We start from the raw sequence: 16,916 nt of genomic DNA, 5'->3' as shown, positions 1-16,916 counted from the left end.
TATTTATGTTTTCTTAGCAAAAGATGCCTGATTCTTTCGAGGTATTTTTAGACGAAAAGAGATTAGAAAATAGAAAAGATAATCTTCTGCCAACTTAGAATTAGTTTCCCGAAGAAGTAGTTCTGGTGGCCATACTGTCGATTTGAGCATCATCATCCAGAGTGTGCTTATGTCTTGAAACTTCAGTTAGTTTCAACCATTAGGCTCAACGTTGGGTGCTGTTCTTGAAAGTCAGTCTGATGCACGTGTAAAGTCCAGTATTTGCTTCCTGTCAGGGATAACGATCCTGCCGTGAGCAAATTAGGAATCGGCACCCATTTGGCTCTGGGACGCATCTAGGTTTATGGCTTATCCAAAGAAGCAAACACATGTCAAGTTTGTGATGATCAATGTCACAAAGGGACCTTAATTTCAAAGCTAATTACAAGCAGTTGCAGCTATGATCGATACATTCCCACATCTTTTTGAGATAGATCCTCCTGCTTTTACCTATAACTCAAAGTGTAATTACACTGAATCACCAAGTTCTTCCATTGGTGAACATGCTGGAGCTCTTTATATTTTCCGTCAGAGGCTATGAATGACGTCACAATCGCTGACAAATATACTGCAGTGGGAAGTAGATTTTTGATGACCTTCATACTTTTTGTCGGAGACTACGGATGATGTCATGGACTTGCCAGAAAAAGAAAAGAAAAGACAAAATGGACAAGCAGATATTTTGAAATCAAGGGTTTCCATACCCTGAAGAAAATGAAATATAGCTATTTTGAAAGAAAATGGACAGTGCATCAGTGGCGGATCCAGTGCCAGAGCGTTGGGTAGGCATCGATTATGCTTTTTCTTTATTTTTTTATTTTTTTAATGAACCGTATGCTAGATCATATACTGAATCAAACTTGAATCAGATCTCAGGGAAGTCCCAGGCCTACCTAGACTACCCTCTGGATCCGTCACCGTAGTGCATACATCGAAGAAAATGAAATATAGATATTTTGAAATCAAGGGTTTCCGTACCCTCACAATGCCAGCAAAATTGCTGAAGAAGAGGGGCTGGCGGCTGACTCCGGTGGCTCTCTGGCTCGCTGGATGTGTCCGGACTAGCGTTCGCATTTGCTGGAGTTGTTATGTGTGGCAGCCTGGATGTGCTTGCATCGCACCTCTCTCTAATAAACATTTTCCTAGAATCCTAATGGAAGCCTTTTTATAAAGATGGCCTTGACGTACTAGAGAGGAGCCCATTGGGCCGCATGTTGCCGTGTTCATGCACAATTTCGCCTTTTCTTTTGTGTTAAGTTTAATTAAATTCTATATTTTTTAAATTATCTGTATAACTTGTAGACGTACGTAAGCACTCATACCGTCACACATAAGTACTCATACAACGCATATTAAAGATCGAGATATGAAACTTAGAGATAGACGAAATCATCGTAGCCTACCACTAAAAAAATTCCATTTAGTGAAATATAAGTAGTAAACCTAATGTTTGATCTCTTATAGATAGGATACAACTATTTTCACTAACCGTGCAAGCCAAAGCTTGATTCTTGATTAAATTATGCATTTGACATGAAATCACATGATCACTGAAGTGTGTCCGAAAATAGTATCCTCTCCTACATCTTTATCTGAATAGGACACTTGGAGAGAAAATGATGGCAAATACAGCATAAAGGCATTCCAGAACCAAATCAAAGTAAAAAACTCCATTGATCACTTCAAACAGATTTTCTCTGAGAGGGGATTAAGCTCAAAATTTTAGGCTCAATCGACTGAATTAAACAAATATTTATGTCACAATGTCACCACAGCATTGCGAGTCTACTAACTCCATTATGATGGCCAACTTTTCCTTTTTATTTTCAATAACAATTTTAAAGTTCTTTTTATTTTTTTAACTTGGCTATTTCTCCTCACCTCCTCCTCTCCTTTTCTCCTCCCTTAGCCTCGCCTCCACTCCTCCATTCCCCGATCTCGCCGGGATCTCCTCGCCGGCGGCGGCGATGGTGGGCAACGACAACTGGATCAACAGCTACCTCGACGCCATCCTCGATGCGGGAAAAGCGGCCATCGGCGGCGACCGCCCCTCCCTCCTCCTCCGCGAGCGCGGCCATTTCTCCCCCGCGCGCTACTTCGTCGAGGAAGTCATCACCGGCTACGACGAGACCGACCTCTACAAGACATGGCTCCGCGTACGTCCGTGACCGATGCGGGCAACGCATTTCCAACTCCTTTTCTTTTTTCTTCTCTCCTAGCCGTTGTTGTTCTCGTGATTTCGACCGATCTGGGCGTGCCGTGTCCGCAGGCGAACGCCATGCGGAGCCCGCAGGAGAGGAACACGCGGCTGGAGAACATGACGTGGAGGATCTGGAACCTCGCGAGGAAGAAGAAGGAGGTGAGCTCAGTTCTTTCTCCGATTCCTTCTTTCCTTGGACCGTACTAGTTCTGAATGTCATTGGGCGTTTGATGGAGTTGTTGCGACGATTCCGTGTAGAGGTTGGTGATTAGCTCTGGCGAGTTAGATCCTCCAGTGGTTTTGCTTAGGAATAGCTAGAGATCGCACAGATGTTGCTAGGTGATGTTTGGCGGGTACCAGATACGTTAAGAGGAGATGCATCAGCGGAACACTACATTGATTTTGCGGAGTATGCTTGGCATTCTTTTGCAGCAATAGACGTTTGGTCATCCTTGGTAAGCTTGTGAAAAAATTGAGTTGAAGGGTACTATGGAAATGCAGGTAGTATGCGCAGATTGCAGGCCAGGTTTGTTGCGCCTTTTGCCTGAGTTGTTTTGAGATGGCATTGGCCTCTGATACAGCTTTGACGTTACAGGTTGCCAACTCCTAAGTCTTATTATCTCAGCTGCCACCCCTATTTTTCTAGTCACTGTGTTAGCTTGTTCATGGTTTCTCTTGACAAGTAGCTAGTGCAATAGTGACAGATGCTGGAACAATGGAATTTCATGAATAGGCACTACCCACTAGTTGAGTAACTGACCCAATGGGGCATGCTGACACGACGCATCCCATTCCAACAAGCATCCTTTTTGTCGATTCCAAAGCTCTCCCTGGCTATTATTGTGTCATCAGGACACAGCACATTTCGTTTTGGCTAGTTCCTCCATCGTATAATTAAGCACTTTTGCAAAGTATTCTTAGTCTACTTCTGGTTTACCAGTTGAGCTCAGATTTTACATTTTATACTCATTCAATAACTATGTAGTACCCAACATTGTGTTAGTTCTAGTATACGTTTATTATTATTATTATATCAAAGGCAAAGGTCCAGAGCTTCTGCTTTCACGAGAGGCCAATGGCAATGTTAGAGTTGTTTCTATTCCTTATCTTTCATTTTGTCCTATATTTTTCATATACATGTTCGGATTTGCAGTTCGAGAAAGAAGAAGCATGTCGTATGTTGAAACGCCAGCCAGAAGCCGAGAAATCACGGGCTGATGCTACTGCAGATATGTCTGAAGATCTGTTTGAAGGAGAAAAAGGGGAAGATTCTGGTGATCCATCTGTTGCGTATGGTGACAGCACCACAGGGAGCTCACCTAAGACAAGTTCAATTGACAAGCTATACATAGTGTTGATCAGGTATAGAGGATACTCCTTTAAAGTAAAATGTTTTTATATATTTTGGTGATTTGATAAGCGCACATGTACTAAGAGTAAGAGGTTTGGGTCCTTCTTGATGGATAAGACAGGTTCTTCCTAATCTTTTTCCAGAGAGAGCAAGGAAGAATGATTCTTCAGTTTTCTTTTCATTGTATGAAGGGGCAGTGACGTCTTTGTTCTGGCAAATGCTTAAATCTAGCTGTGTTTCCTACTGTCATGTTTTAGTGGAAAGGCAAATGAATTGCTCACAATTCCAGTGGCATATGGGCAGTTAGCCCTTTGTACAATGTCAGATGTGAAATTTTGAAACTCGTCAGTGACATATATCCCATTCAACCTTTGTTAATCAGTCTGCACTTTGTACCGCAGTCTACATGGTCTGGTCCGTGGTGAGAATATGGAGCTTGGTCGAGATTCAGATACTGGTGGCCAGGTAATCTTGCTACACTTAGCTAATAAAGTAATAAGTATAACGGCATTTATTGACCTGTGCAAGTGCACAACATGATCTAGTATACTACCCACATTTCCAAAATTTGACAACTCAAATTTGACTTAAAGATTATTTCTCAATGAAACTACATAGACTCCTATTCTTTCACAACTGAAATTTTACGGAAGAATGTATCTTAATGGTAGTTATTTATGGTTTAGGAGGAGTCCTTAATCCTTATCTTTTGAGTTTAAATAGGTTATATATAACACTCAATGGTTGGCTAATTGTAATTAGATCCTTGTGCTTCTGTATGAGAATTTCTAATATTTTATTCTTTTTCTTAAGAACATTTAGATCTTGTGTCATATAATTTAGTATTTGATTGATCACACTCCTTTCCAATATTACAAATAAACGTACCCTATGAAGCTATAACATATTCACCTTTATATTTTGTCATCTGAGATTTTCCACCAAGTAAAGGTCAGATAAGTTCATAATTTTACTTCAACAATTTTGTAGGTCAAATATGTGGTCGAACTTGCTAAAGCATTGAGTTCATCTCCTGGAGTTTACCGTGTTGATCTGCTAACAAGACAAATCTTAGCACCAAATTTTGATCGTAGTTATGGTGAACCTGCAGAATTGTTGGTTTCAACAAGCGGTAAAAATTCTAGACAGGAAAGAGGAGAGAATAGTGGTGCATACATCATTCGGATACCATTTGGTCCAAAAGATAAGTATCTAGCTAAAGAGCATCTATGGCCTTTCATTCAAGAATTTGTTGATGGTGCACTCAGCCATATTGTGAGGATGTCAAAAGCCATAGGTGAAGAAATTGGCTGTGGGCATCCAGTATGGCCTGCTGTGATTCATGGGCATTATGCCAGTGCAGGAATTGCTGCTGCTCTACTTTCTGGAGCACTTAACCTTCCTATGGCATTCACAGGACATTTTCTTGGGAAAGATAAATTGGAAGGGCTTCTCAAACAAGGGCGAAAAACAAGGGAACAAATAAATATGACATACAAAATAATGTGCCGGATTGAGGCAGAGGAATTATCTCTTGATGCATCTGAAATTGTTATTGCAAGCACTAGGCAAGAGATAGAAGAGCAGTGGAACTTGTATGATGGTTTTGAGGTCATACTTGCAAGGAAGCTTCGAGCAAGAGTCAAACGCGGTGCTAATTGTTATGGCCGTTTTATGCCCCGAATGGTTGTGAGTATACCTTTCCTATCCTCTTGAGATAATTTTGATCATGGCAAGTATATTTCTGTCTAGGCAATTAGCACAAGATGTAATTGCACCAATTGTCTATTGTGACTTTGATTTGCTTTTGTTTCCTATTTTATGGCTTTGCAGATTATTCCTCCTGGAGTTGAATTTGGTCATATCATTCATGATTTTGACATGGATGGTGAAGAAGATAATCCATCCCCAGCCTCGGAGGATCCACCTATTTGGTCTCAGGTCACTGTGTTTTCTTCAGCATACAACACACAAGATCTCACTAAGTTATTAGTGAAGCATTTTTACTTAGTAGTTAATGTAGATATTTTATTTTGACCTGTCAATCCTGTATTTCTAATTTCAAACACTGACTATACATATATGTACAACTAATGGCAGATAATGCGATTCTTTACAAATCCTAGGAAGCCTATGATTCTAGCTGTGGCTCGACCATATCCTGAAAAGAATATTACAACGCTTGTAAAGGCATTTGGTGAATGTCGGCCACTAAGGGAGCTTGCAAATCTTGTAAGATTGAAATTAATTGTCTTGATGTTCGTAGTTTTTTTTGTTACAGTGCCAAAGGCACAGCACATATTTGTTGAATGATCTTAGCTTTTTTGTGCTGACTTTTGATTTTGTATTGCAGACATTGATCATGGGTAACCGTGAAGCTATTTCTAAGATGCACAATATGAGTGCTGCTGTCTTGACATCAGTGCTTACATTGATTGATGAATATGACTTGTATGGTCAAGTGGCATACCCCAAGCATCATAAGCACTCAGAAGTTCCTGACATTTATCGTTTGGCCGCAAGGACAAAGGTATGCTGTTATGTGGGCAAACAATAACCGTGGTACTGTAGCACAAGAGCAGCTTGTTAGTTAAGTTGGTTTATTAGGCTCTTATCCTATCTAGAGCTGCCACCTTTTGTAATCAAGCATGAAGAATTAATCTAATCTTCCCTAATATTCTAAGTCTCTAATATATGATCTAATCACTGCCCTAGCAGCCAACGCCGCACGACTATCCTCCGAGCGGTGTTTACTCTAACATTTGGTATCAAAGATGCCAGATTCCGAATCTAGCGAGGGCGCTAGCTCTAAGGCAGTGGATGCCCTGGCTAAGGTGGTGGCAGATCTGCAGAAAAGCATGCAAGAGCAGATGGGCAAGCTAGCTTTGCCGTTGGCGACCATTAACAAGAAAGCATCAACAACAACAAGCCAATTGGCTGCCTTGCAGGCCAGTCTGTCATCATTGCCGCCACAACCATCATTGCCGCACCAGTCGCCTCCTTTAACACCGTTGCCCAGTTCCGCCTGATCCGCGATCGCGCCAATTTCCTCACCGCCGCAGGTTGCAACCTTCACTCTGTGTTGGGATCCAGCTGCATCGTCCCTCGCCTCCAACAACCGCTCGCTGTCACGTGTCGCCCTCTCGCTGCCGCTCGCCGTCGCGCGCAGACTGATCCGGCTCAGCTCGGCCACAGGATCTGCTATGGAGTCCCTAAGCACAAAAGATCACGTGTGGCTATAGTCGATCCGGGACTGTGTTGTGTCACCGTTGATGTCATCAATTGAAAAAATTTGCTACACGCACACAAAAGATCTACACTGCCATGGCGGCTACCACAGCTACCATTGGTACTGTAGCACGAGAGCAGTTTGTTAGTTTAGTTGGTTTGTTAGGCTCTTATCCTATCGAGAGTTTGTTAGTCAAGTTGTTAGAGTTAGGTCTATATAAGGCACATGACCGCCACCTTTTGTAATCAAGCAAGAATAATTAATCTAGTCTCTCAAAATATTCTAAGTCTCCCAAATCTATGTTCTAATCCCTCCTCTAGTAGCCGACGTCGCCCGGCTATCCTCGCACTGGGTGTTTACCCTAACATATGCTATTCTGAAATGACTAGAATTTTTCTTTTGTGTTAGTTTCTTAATGCTGCTTTTATTCTTCCTCGGTCTGGAACCAATCATTTGAGGTGCTTATCTTTTACTTATTTATCTGGTTCCGGCATAGAAGGTCGTACATTTGAGATGTACATAAAAAAATAAAATAAAAAGGAAGATCAAATCCTTGATTCTGTGAACTAGAAGCTGTGGTTTATTTAATAATAGGCAAATTTGTCTCTAGGACACTAAAAGAGTGTGGTTTTGTCTTCAGGACACTGTTATGTTTGTTTTTGGCGGTAGGACAATGCGAATTTGTGGTTTTTTTTGTAGGACACTAGTGGAGGGGCAAAAGACCATTACACCCCTAGCTTCATTCTGCAAAATTCTCGTGGAAAATCTGAAAAAAGTCGCACGGATGCAGAGTATGGAATTGCATCATTCTGCAAAATTTCAGGATGAATTATAATCTATGCATGAGTTTTCAGGAGGTGTGAAGCTAAGGGCATAATGGTCTTTGACCCTCCTCTAGCATCCTATAGACAAAACCACAACTTTACAATGTCCTACAGCCAAAATCAGACATAACGGTGTCTTAGAGACAGCTACACTCTGTTAGTGTCCTAGAGACAAATTTGCCTTAATAATATAGTTAGCTGAACTCGTTACTTCGTTAGTACTTGGGTTCCTTTACTATATACTTAGATGCTGATCGTCTATTGATCTTTCTGCAGGGTGCTTTTGTAAATGTAGCTTACTTTGAACAGTTTGGAGTTACTCTGATAGAGGTCAGAACTTTTGAGATTCCAATTTACTGTTGCTGCTATTACCTTGTCTCTCAGTGTCCTAATTACCACCATTTGTTGTATCCATGAGCAGGCTGCTATGAATGGTTTGCCTATAATTGCAACAAAAAACGGTGCCCCTGTTGAAATTCATCAGGTTTGTTTGCCTTACATAATGCCATTGGTAGATGTACTTTGTTTTTTTTAAAAATTATTTCAACTAACTGCAGTACATCACTATGTCGGTTTTCTGGTGAATTCCAATGCAGGTTCTGAACAATGGTCTCCTTGTTGATCCACATGATCAGAATGCCATTGCAGATGCACTCTACAAACTTCTTTCTGACAAGCAAATTTGGTCAAGGTGCAGAGAGAATGGACTGAAAAATATTCACCAATTCTCGTGGCCTGAACACTGCAAGAATTACTTATCAAGGATATTAACTCTTGGTCTGAGATCTCCTGCTATTGGTAACAGAGAGGAGCGGAGGAATACACCTATTTCAGGAAGGAAGCATATCATTGTTATTTCTGTAGACTCTGTTAGCAAGGAAGATCTAGTCCGGATCATCAGAAATGCTATTGAGGTCATACGTACTGAAAAAATGTCGGATTCAACTGGTTTTGTGCTGTCAACTTCACTGACTATATCAGAGATACATTCACTGCTATTATCTGCAGGCATGATTCCTACTGATTTTGATGCTTTCATCTGCAATAGTGGGAGTAACATTTACTATCCATCATATTCTGGTGAAATGCCAAGCAACTCCAAGGTTACATTTGTATTAGATCAAAATCACCAGTCGCATATTGAGTATCGATGGGGAGGAGAAGGCCTAAGGAAGTATCTAGTGAAGTGGGCCACTTCGGTGGTAGAAAGAAAGGGTAGAATCGAGAGGCAAATTATTTTTGAAGATCCGGAACACTCTTCAACCTATTGTCTCACATTTAAAGTGGTGAATCCCAATCATGTAAGCCGTTTATTTTTCAGTCATCTGTTACTTTCTAGAAACTTCAATTGCATACGGGCCCTTTTTATTTTAAGTATTTTTTTATCATATTCATGTTCATAATTTCTGACATGACATTTTTTTCTTACTGCAGCTACCTCCTTTAAAGGAGTTGAGGAAGTTGATGAGAATCCAATCTCTCCGTTGTAATGCTCTGTACAACCACAGTGCTACTAGACTATCTGTAGTTCCTATCCACGCATCACGTTCTCAGGCTCTAAGGTTTGACATTTTTATTAATTTATACATTCTGCTGAGTTCTACCTTCAATTACTACTCCATATCATTAAGCTATAAGTGCTCTAGTACTACGTTGCACGGATACGTCCCACATGTGCCATATCGCTGTCCAGGACGCGTACAGTACGGGGATATGGGGATCCGCTGCTGCCCATCCTCGCCGCCGCCCTAGCAGAAGAGAGGAGCATAGGCGTGCCATGCTGCTGCTGCCCCTCCTCGCTGCCGCAGCAAACAGGAGCACAAGCGTGTTGCGCCGCTGCCACCCCTTCCTGTCCGCCGCCGCCGCCCGCCGGTATGGCCCTTCCTCTTCGCTGCGGAGGTGGGGGCGAGGAGGCGGCGGTGGCGGCTGGGGCGAGCAGGAGGGGAGGCTGGGGTGAGCGGGAGGAGAGGCGGCGAGGTGATCGGGTGAGGAGCGACGGGCGGGTGGAGAGAGGGTATTAGGTAGGGTTGTAGATGGGCTGTTGGGTGGGCCGGATGGGTCCTAAAATGGCAGCTCAATACATCTAATTCTTTATTCTTTTCTTTTTTCTTAATAGACATGTGATGTATTTTATAAAATTATATACATATATATACATACATACATATATATGTATATAATAGACATGTGATGTATTTTATAAAATTATATATACACATATACATACACACACACACACACACACACACACACACACACACACACACACACACACACACATATATATATATATATACACACATACACACACATATACATATACACATATATTTATGTATATATATGTGTATATATGTATATGTATACGTATATATATATATATATGTATATACATATACATATATATGTATACGTATACATATATATATGCTGTATCCCTGTATTGCTGTTTTTTGAAAATGTCGTATCGCCGTATCCGTATCCCTGTACCGTGCAACATAGCTCCAGTATTATATGTTGCCCGCACTAATTTATTTAAAAATATCGTGAATATGCATTCATATAAGCAAGACATTAAGTGCCTGTTTGGAAGAGGGAATTACTCTAGAGATTTTTAGGATTTAGTTGAAATATGATCTAAATCCTAAGGATTTGGATCCTAATTCCCTCTACCCAAACAGGTCCTTAATGTTGAATCTTCCGTACACAAACATAGGAAATGGTGAGGTCACATACTCCATTTATTACATATTGTGTTGAAATGACCCTACTACAAGTCATTTTGCTGTAAATTTACCCAAGTTTGTGTAAAAGGTCATACATTTTTGCATACTTTTGCTTTGAATAGATATTCAATAGGATTCTTTTGCTTAGGTTTGATAGTAGCTCGACTGTTCCGTCTCAAATATTGATGTCGCAAATCTTATCATCGTGACTTGCACCAAAGTTTATTGAGTAGAGGGTTGGTTTCCCTTTTTGTCTAACTCCAATGAGCTCTTAGCTTGTACCTGTCTGTAAGCTATATTCATACAAATTTTCTGTTCCTTTAGGTACTTGTGTATACGTTGGGGGGTAGAGTTGCCAAATGTTGTGGTCCTTGTTGGCGAAAGTGGTGATTCAGATTATGAGGAACCGCTGGGGGGTCTCCACAGGACTGTCATCCTGAAGGGAGAATTCAACATTCCTGCAAACAGGATCCATACTGTCAGGAGATACCCCTTGCAGGATGTGGTTGCACTTGACAGCTCAAACATCATTGGTGTTGAGGGTTACACCACAGATGACATGAAGTTTGCTCTACAGCAGATGGGTATACTGACACGATAACACCTCCAGAGCTTCTGTTTCCATACCACATGAAGAAAACGAAAGAGAGATAAACCAAGTTCCATGTTTGATGGAAATGCCGATTTTGTTTGTAGGTTGTAGAGTATTGTGTGTGTGTGGTGGTCCATTCTTGAGCTGTGAATAACTTCCCTCGTTGTTTGTACTATTTGCAAATTTTGAAGTGAGTACATTACAATCAGACAAAAATGGGTTCACATATTGATAATGAAAAAACAAATGACAAATGCAAAAGAAAAGAATGGTTCTCCAAGGCACAATATTTCTGAACTCGAAAAAAAAAAAAGGATGACTCAAGTGTTCTGGCTAGTTACTGAAACTTCAACTTTTCTTTCTTCGCCTCTGAACTGTGACTCAAGTATAGCAGCTCCTTTTCCCCTTTTAAGATCATTTTTAACTGATATTCTAAAAATTCGTCTCCTATAATATTATTACAATATCCCTATTTTTTTCTATCTTCAATAGCTATCATATTTCTTACTTTTCATTACTCTTCTCCTCTCCTCGGATCTACGTGCATACGTTATGAACAGTGATAGAGACTTCCGTATCTATCCACAAAAATACCACCACCCATCTCTCATCCGTAATATTGTTTACTTGATGCGGATTTTATTGGAGCCGGATAACAGACGTCATCATCCGTATTTTACTCTAGCACTCGGAAAAAGTACACATGCAGAGTCCGTTGGAGATGACCTTAGCCGGAGACTGCGGTCTGGAGTTTGTTGCGCGGCGTGACTCTTGCGGGAACAAGAACACTCGCATGTGCCGATGCGGCAGCAACACGACAACCCACTCGCCGGCGGTGTACTGATACGGCCGTGCATCTCGCACGCACGCCATGCCCGAATTCCTTCCCTCGTTTCCCCGTGATTAGCGCCCCCGCTCGTCGCCGGTCTACCCACCCCCGCGGCCTGCAGCCGCTGTTCTAATGCTACCGCGCCGTGCACGCATCCTTGCCCTTGCCCTGTTTAGTCCGCTGCCACATGTCAAATCGTCTTCCACGCGAGCCTCGACGAGGCGGAATTGGCCACGAGGCCGCGCAGCCGGCTGCTCCTGGCCGTGTGCCCGCTGCTGGTGGCGCCGTTGATGTTTCAAACGGCTGTCTCCACGGCACGAATCGCAAGATCTCACGACGAGCGGGCACTCCGCGAGGCACCGTCGAGGGAAATGCAGTATGCATTAATCTTCTATCTTGATTATCTATCTCAAACATCTAATATTTATCTATCTAATAATTCCCTTATTCAATTATAATTTTTTATCTATCTTTAATATAAATCTTAATATAAATAAACTATCTGCCCATGCCACCACGTTGCTCCCTCCCGGGCGCGTATATGCTTCCGATCCTATGGAAGGGTGGAGCAACAATCACATCCATCAGGAGAGCACGAATCTGTTCTGCGGACACGTGAGCTGCCAGGCTAAAAAGGCCGTGGTCGGCGAGTGGAAAGGCACCTGTTCGTCAACCGATAACGCCGGGGAACGGGAAAAAACCACATACGAGGAAGGGATTCTTTGCGACGCAGTTCGACATGTGCACTATACCAACTCCCAACAGCGCATCAAAGTCTCGATCAAGTTTTTCAAACCTGAACTAGAACGTGTGTAAGAAGGCACCGCTTTGCAGGCAGCAGCAGAGGAGTAGAATCCAAGTAATCCCATATGCCCCAGATAAGCTAACAAGTAAAATTGGCCCTAGAAAGCCAGGTCCATCCGGAAGGGTTTGCAGTATTTTTATGAAACTCTCAATCTTATAAGGTGCAATTTCTGAGTTTCAAAGGAGGTCTAAAAGCGTAACTATTTTTTTTTACAATAAATAGTGATTTTCACCAAATTATTAGAATTCTTTCCACTATCTAACGAATTTGGCTCTCCTCGACCCACCTCAAGTTATCGTTTACAAAAATCTAAACCATAACGCAAAAGATTTGGACTAAACTCCACTCCTCCGAGTACCCTGCGTAGACAATCCATTCCAACAGCCAAAAGCTCAAAAAGAAGCCAGAACATTGAACACCTGTGAAACTGAAAACACACACCGAAGCCGCAACACCCAAGAAAAAAGAATCTTTGGTGCAAGTGTAAATATGAAAACAACTAATACCATCTGTTCTCAATCTAAAAACTACCATTTATCTTTACCTCACTGGTGAGGTTGATTTAAAAAAAAACCAAATACGGACACGAAATAACTCCTTCATTTATAAAACAGTAAGATCAACAGTAACTTTTAAATAAAGATTAGACGAACGGTATTTATTGTTTATATGTTTATTCCTATTTACTAGTTTTCACATAGATTTCCTTGAAAAAGAAGTTCGACTTAAAAGGTGACCTGCCCAGCGTAAGCACAAACCCAACCCAACCAAGCAAGCAAGCAATTCTGAATTCCCCATCTCCGAGCCGGCCACCTCACGGCTAGCCGCTCGACGCACGCCTCCTCCGATCCCCAAGCCCAAGCCCGAGCCCGAGCCCGCCGTGGATCGTCGCGTGAGGAGGGGGTCACCGGCCGGATCACGACGGGACAGATGGTCGCCGGCGCCGGCGGGGGCGAGTAGTGCGGCGACGGCGGCGGGTGGTGACGGACGGATAGGCGGCGTCGTGAGGCCGGGGCGTGGGCGGGGGCCACCATGTCTGCGGTAGTGTGCGGCAAGAGGTCCTCCTCCATCTTCGCCGACGAGCTCATCGCTTCCTCTTCCTCCCCTCCCTCCCCTCCCCACCACCACCCCGCCAAGCGGTCCCGCTGCTCCCCGGCCCGCGCCTTCGACGACGCTGCGCGAAGAAGGGAAGCGCTGCTCCATCATCTCTTCACCCTCTTCCCCCTCATGGATCCCCAGGTTCATCTCTGTGCTTTAGTTCCCTATATTTTATTCGCGAAATTCTGGTGGGAGTTGGCGTTTGGATGCGGAAAGGTAGCTCACTTCATGGTTCTGGGAAAATCTATGATTTTACGGGGATTGGATTATTATATTCTTAGGCGCTTGGAACGTTGGATCAGATAAGGCTGCTCTGCTACTTGGATGTGAGGTAGATTTGTGGTTTTCCAGTTATGTCTGCTTTTAGGATTTCGGAAGGTTTTGGAGTTTGGCTGCTGAAACAAGACTCTTGCGTTTCAAAGCTGCACTTTTTATTGTTTGATGTGATGTTCAAGCGTTTGGACCATATGAATTTAGGATGTTGTGAGGCATTGGGACGACCGAATCTGTTCTACTAATAAAAATGGATATTTTTTTATGTATACCTTTTCATTTTGTATAGTATGTATATGAATGAAAAGCCAAGCCAGAAATTTCCAGTTTGAGGACGCGTTGTTAGTTGATATATGGCAGGATTGTCCCACCCTTCATCTACTTTCTTCATCTTGTTTAGAATACCCACCAAGAAGTTTGATGATCTGATTTCTGAGCATCTCAGAATCTTGCATAAGTTACCTAATTAGGAAGTGTTCAGTTTTAAATAGGTATTGAATTAGTTGGTGCCTTGGTGGGTACTGTGTTTATTTGAAACTCACATTGGGTTCACAGGTTTCAGGAAACCTTTTCCATATTAGTGTGTCACATTTGCTTCTTGCACTAAGTATTGTGCTAAATGACATCATTTGTTGTGCAATTAAAATTCTCACTGCATGGTTTTTGAAAATGGTGCTTTCTATTATACGAATTCAATGGAACTAGGTATTTAGATCAACTTTGTTTGAGATGTTTTACTACTAACCATAAATTCTTCTCGTTGCATATTTAGCTTGTCTTGGTAGTGAATAAAGTTGGATATATTTATTGTAGTTGTATGCTGCTAATTTTCATTGGTATAATATTGTTTTCAAAATGATGTCAGGTGCTTGAAAGAGCTCTTGAGGCATGTGGAGACGATTTGGATTCTGCAATAAAGAGTTTAAATGAGTTGCGCCTGGAGCCAGCTGAGGCTATCCTATCAGCTACTGTTTGTGAATCTGAGAATGGCCTATCAACAGCTCTTAAGTTGGCAGCGGAAGGTACATTGATTGGATTTAATCTGAAAACAGTTGCATGCTAAAAATTGTTGCACATATTAGTTGTGAATTCACATGCATTAACCCAATTGGATTATTGGTAAGGACTTATTAGATTACTGATGCTACGAATTTTAACAATCACTTGGTGTTGTTTAACAATGTTGGACAATGCCATCAAGGAGGCATCTTTAATTGTCTTTCCGATGCTGCAGTTTATGACTATTTTCTATCAATCCGGATTTCCCATTGTGTATTGGCTATGTTCCATTCTCTGTTCTTTTCGAAGTACCACTAGCAGTGAATGCCTGTACTTTGTCTATGCTAAAGCAAGCTATCAAGATGTGTCATTCCACTATCAATTGGCCTACTATGTGTATGTTTACCACTTAAGCTTCTATTAGTACTAGGATATATATATTAGTCAGCAACCAACTTATATTGCTACATCTTCACGAATCATCTCTCTTTTGTGAATGGAATTACAAATTCTAACTTTGCGGTTCTCCATCTTGGACAGATGCTGTTAGTAATGGCCATTTAGATGTAACTGAAAACCCACCTGCAACTGATAATTGTCAGACTAGTCATCATAGCTCTGAATGGGTTGAGCTATTCGTCAGAGAGATGATGAGCTCCTCTGACATAGATGATGCACGAGCTCGCGCCTCCAGGGCTTTGGAGGTGTTTGAAAAGTCCATCATGGAGCAAATAGGGGCTGAAGCAGGGCAGAACTTGCACAGGGTAATATAGCATGCATCACATGCCATTTTGATCTGTAGGACTTGTACTCCCTGGGAAGCTCAAGTAGTTATTTTTTTACGTCTCCATAGGAAAATGTGATGCTAAAGGAGCAACTGGCAATAATTCTGCGAGAGAATGCTGTTCTGAAGCGGGGTGTTGCAATACAACATGAGCGCCAAAAAGAGTTTGATGTGAAGACTCAGGAGGTTGACAGCCTGAAACAGTTAGTTTTGAAGTATCAGGAGCAGCTAAAAACTCTTGAGGTACTCCCCAGTCCTCATCCCTTATGATTTTGATACTTAGATATTTATCCTACACAAAAATTAAAATGTGAATTGTGGTTCATTGCAGATAAATAATTATGCACTTAGAGTGCATCTGAATCAGGCTCAGCAGAACAGTTCTATGCCTGGGCGGTTCCCTCCTGATGTCTTCTAATAAACCTCAGGGGCTATATCCCTCATACCGAACACCCTGAGATATGAAGTGAGGGATTAACCTATTGCCACTGTGATAGGTAGACTCGACACCTTTAGGCAGAGAGCTTAATTGCTGCATATATCACCAATCATCGGACATATGCAACACAAAGCATTGATGTTAAGGTGTGCCCCAGGAAGTGTAGATGAAATGCACTCGGTGCTTAGTGCTTGTAAAGTTGGTTTTTGTGGGTTTGAAATATTTCCGCAGCACTATGTAACTATGGAAATGTCAAGCTAGGGAGAGGGATTCACATGTTGCTACTGTGATAGGTAGGACACCTTTAGGTCGAGAGCTGAGATGTTGCATATATCACCAATTCATCGGACATATGCAACAATGAAGCGTCAATGTTAAGGTACAGAAATCCTGTGCTCCAGGAAGAGTTCAGATAACGACATGTTAGGGTAATAGGGTTGGCGGTGCTCTTGGTGCTATTGCTTACCGTTGTTGCGGGTTTGAATTGTAAGAACAGATATTGTAATACAAAGAATCAAACAACATGTTGCTTATATTTATATTCTCCACAACACTATGTAACTATGCTGATATTGACAAAGAATGTTGATCAGCTAGAATTATTTGTTCTTTCCTGGGTATATGCATCCAAAGCTCGTGTTGTTGGACAGTGATCAACTTTTTGAGTACGAATATTCTGGTTTAACCATATTCGTAGTTAAATTTGTTTTCGTGTTTGTTGATTTGAA

The 16,916-nt window shown here is 41.9% G+C and overlaps 2 protein-coding genes across 2 annotated transcripts; both read left to right on the top strand.

Moving 5' to 3' along the window:
* Positions 1-1,897: 1,897 nt before the first annotated feature.
* LOC133918504 (probable sucrose-phosphate synthase 2) lies at positions 1,898-11,177 on the top strand. Its single transcript, XM_062362406.1, has 13 exons — positions 1,898-2,195; positions 2,309-2,398; positions 3,393-3,601; positions 3,992-4,055; positions 4,581-5,279; positions 5,424-5,531; positions 5,691-5,822; positions 5,944-6,120; positions 7,920-7,973; positions 8,065-8,127; positions 8,240-8,944; positions 9,078-9,205; positions 10,694-11,177. The coding sequence occupies exons 1-13, from the start codon at positions 2,007-2,009 to the stop codon at positions 10,968-10,970; spliced, it is 2,895 nt and encodes a 964-aa protein (XP_062218390.1). The 5' UTR covers positions 1,898-2,006; the 3' UTR covers positions 10,971-11,177.
* Positions 11,178-13,349: 2,172 nt separating this feature from the next.
* On the top strand, positions 13,350-16,721 carry LOC133918502 (uncharacterized). The gene is made up of 5 exons (XM_062362405.1): positions 13,350-13,834; positions 14,832-14,988; positions 15,506-15,729; positions 15,819-15,992; positions 16,081-16,721. Exons 1-5 carry the CDS (start codon positions 13,628-13,630, stop codon positions 16,165-16,167), a joined length of 849 nt encoding a protein of 282 aa, XP_062218389.1. The 5' UTR covers positions 13,350-13,627; the 3' UTR covers positions 16,168-16,721.
* Positions 16,722-16,916: the final 195 nt, after the last annotated feature.

The sequence above is a fragment of the Phragmites australis genome, chromosome 5 (genome assembly GCF_958298935.1).
Source record: "Phragmites australis chromosome 5, lpPhrAust1.1, whole genome shotgun sequence".
NCBI lineage: Eukaryota > Viridiplantae > Streptophyta > Magnoliopsida > Poales > Poaceae > Phragmites > Phragmites australis.
Note: the sequence above shows the minus strand (reverse complement) of the source record. Positions and strands in the feature narration are given on the sequence as shown.

Bases quoted from the DNA above. Each gene is read 5' to 3' on its own strand.
- LOC133918504 (XM_062362406.1), top strand. From the start codon at position 2,007: ATGGTGGGCAACGACAACTGGATCAACAGCTACCTCGACGCCATCCTC. The intron at 2,399-3,392 runs GTGAGCTCAGTT...TCGGATTTGCAG, and splicing joins TCGCGAGGAAGAAGAAGGAG to TTCGAGAAAGAAGAAGCATG. The intron at 8,128-8,239 runs GTTTGTTTGCCT...ATTCCAATGCAG, and splicing joins CCCCTGTTGAAATTCATCAG to GTTCTGAACAATGGTCTCCT.
- LOC133918502 (XM_062362405.1), top strand. From the start codon at position 13,628: ATGTCTGCGGTAGTGTGCGGCAAGAGGTCCTCCTCCATCTTCGCCGAC. The intron at 14,989-15,505 runs GTACATTGATTG...CATCTTGGACAG, and splicing joins TCTTAAGTTGGCAGCGGAAG to ATGCTGTTAGTAATGGCCAT. The intron at 15,730-15,818 runs GTAATATAGCAT...ACGTCTCCATAG, and splicing joins CAGGGCAGAACTTGCACAGG to GAAAATGTGATGCTAAAGGA.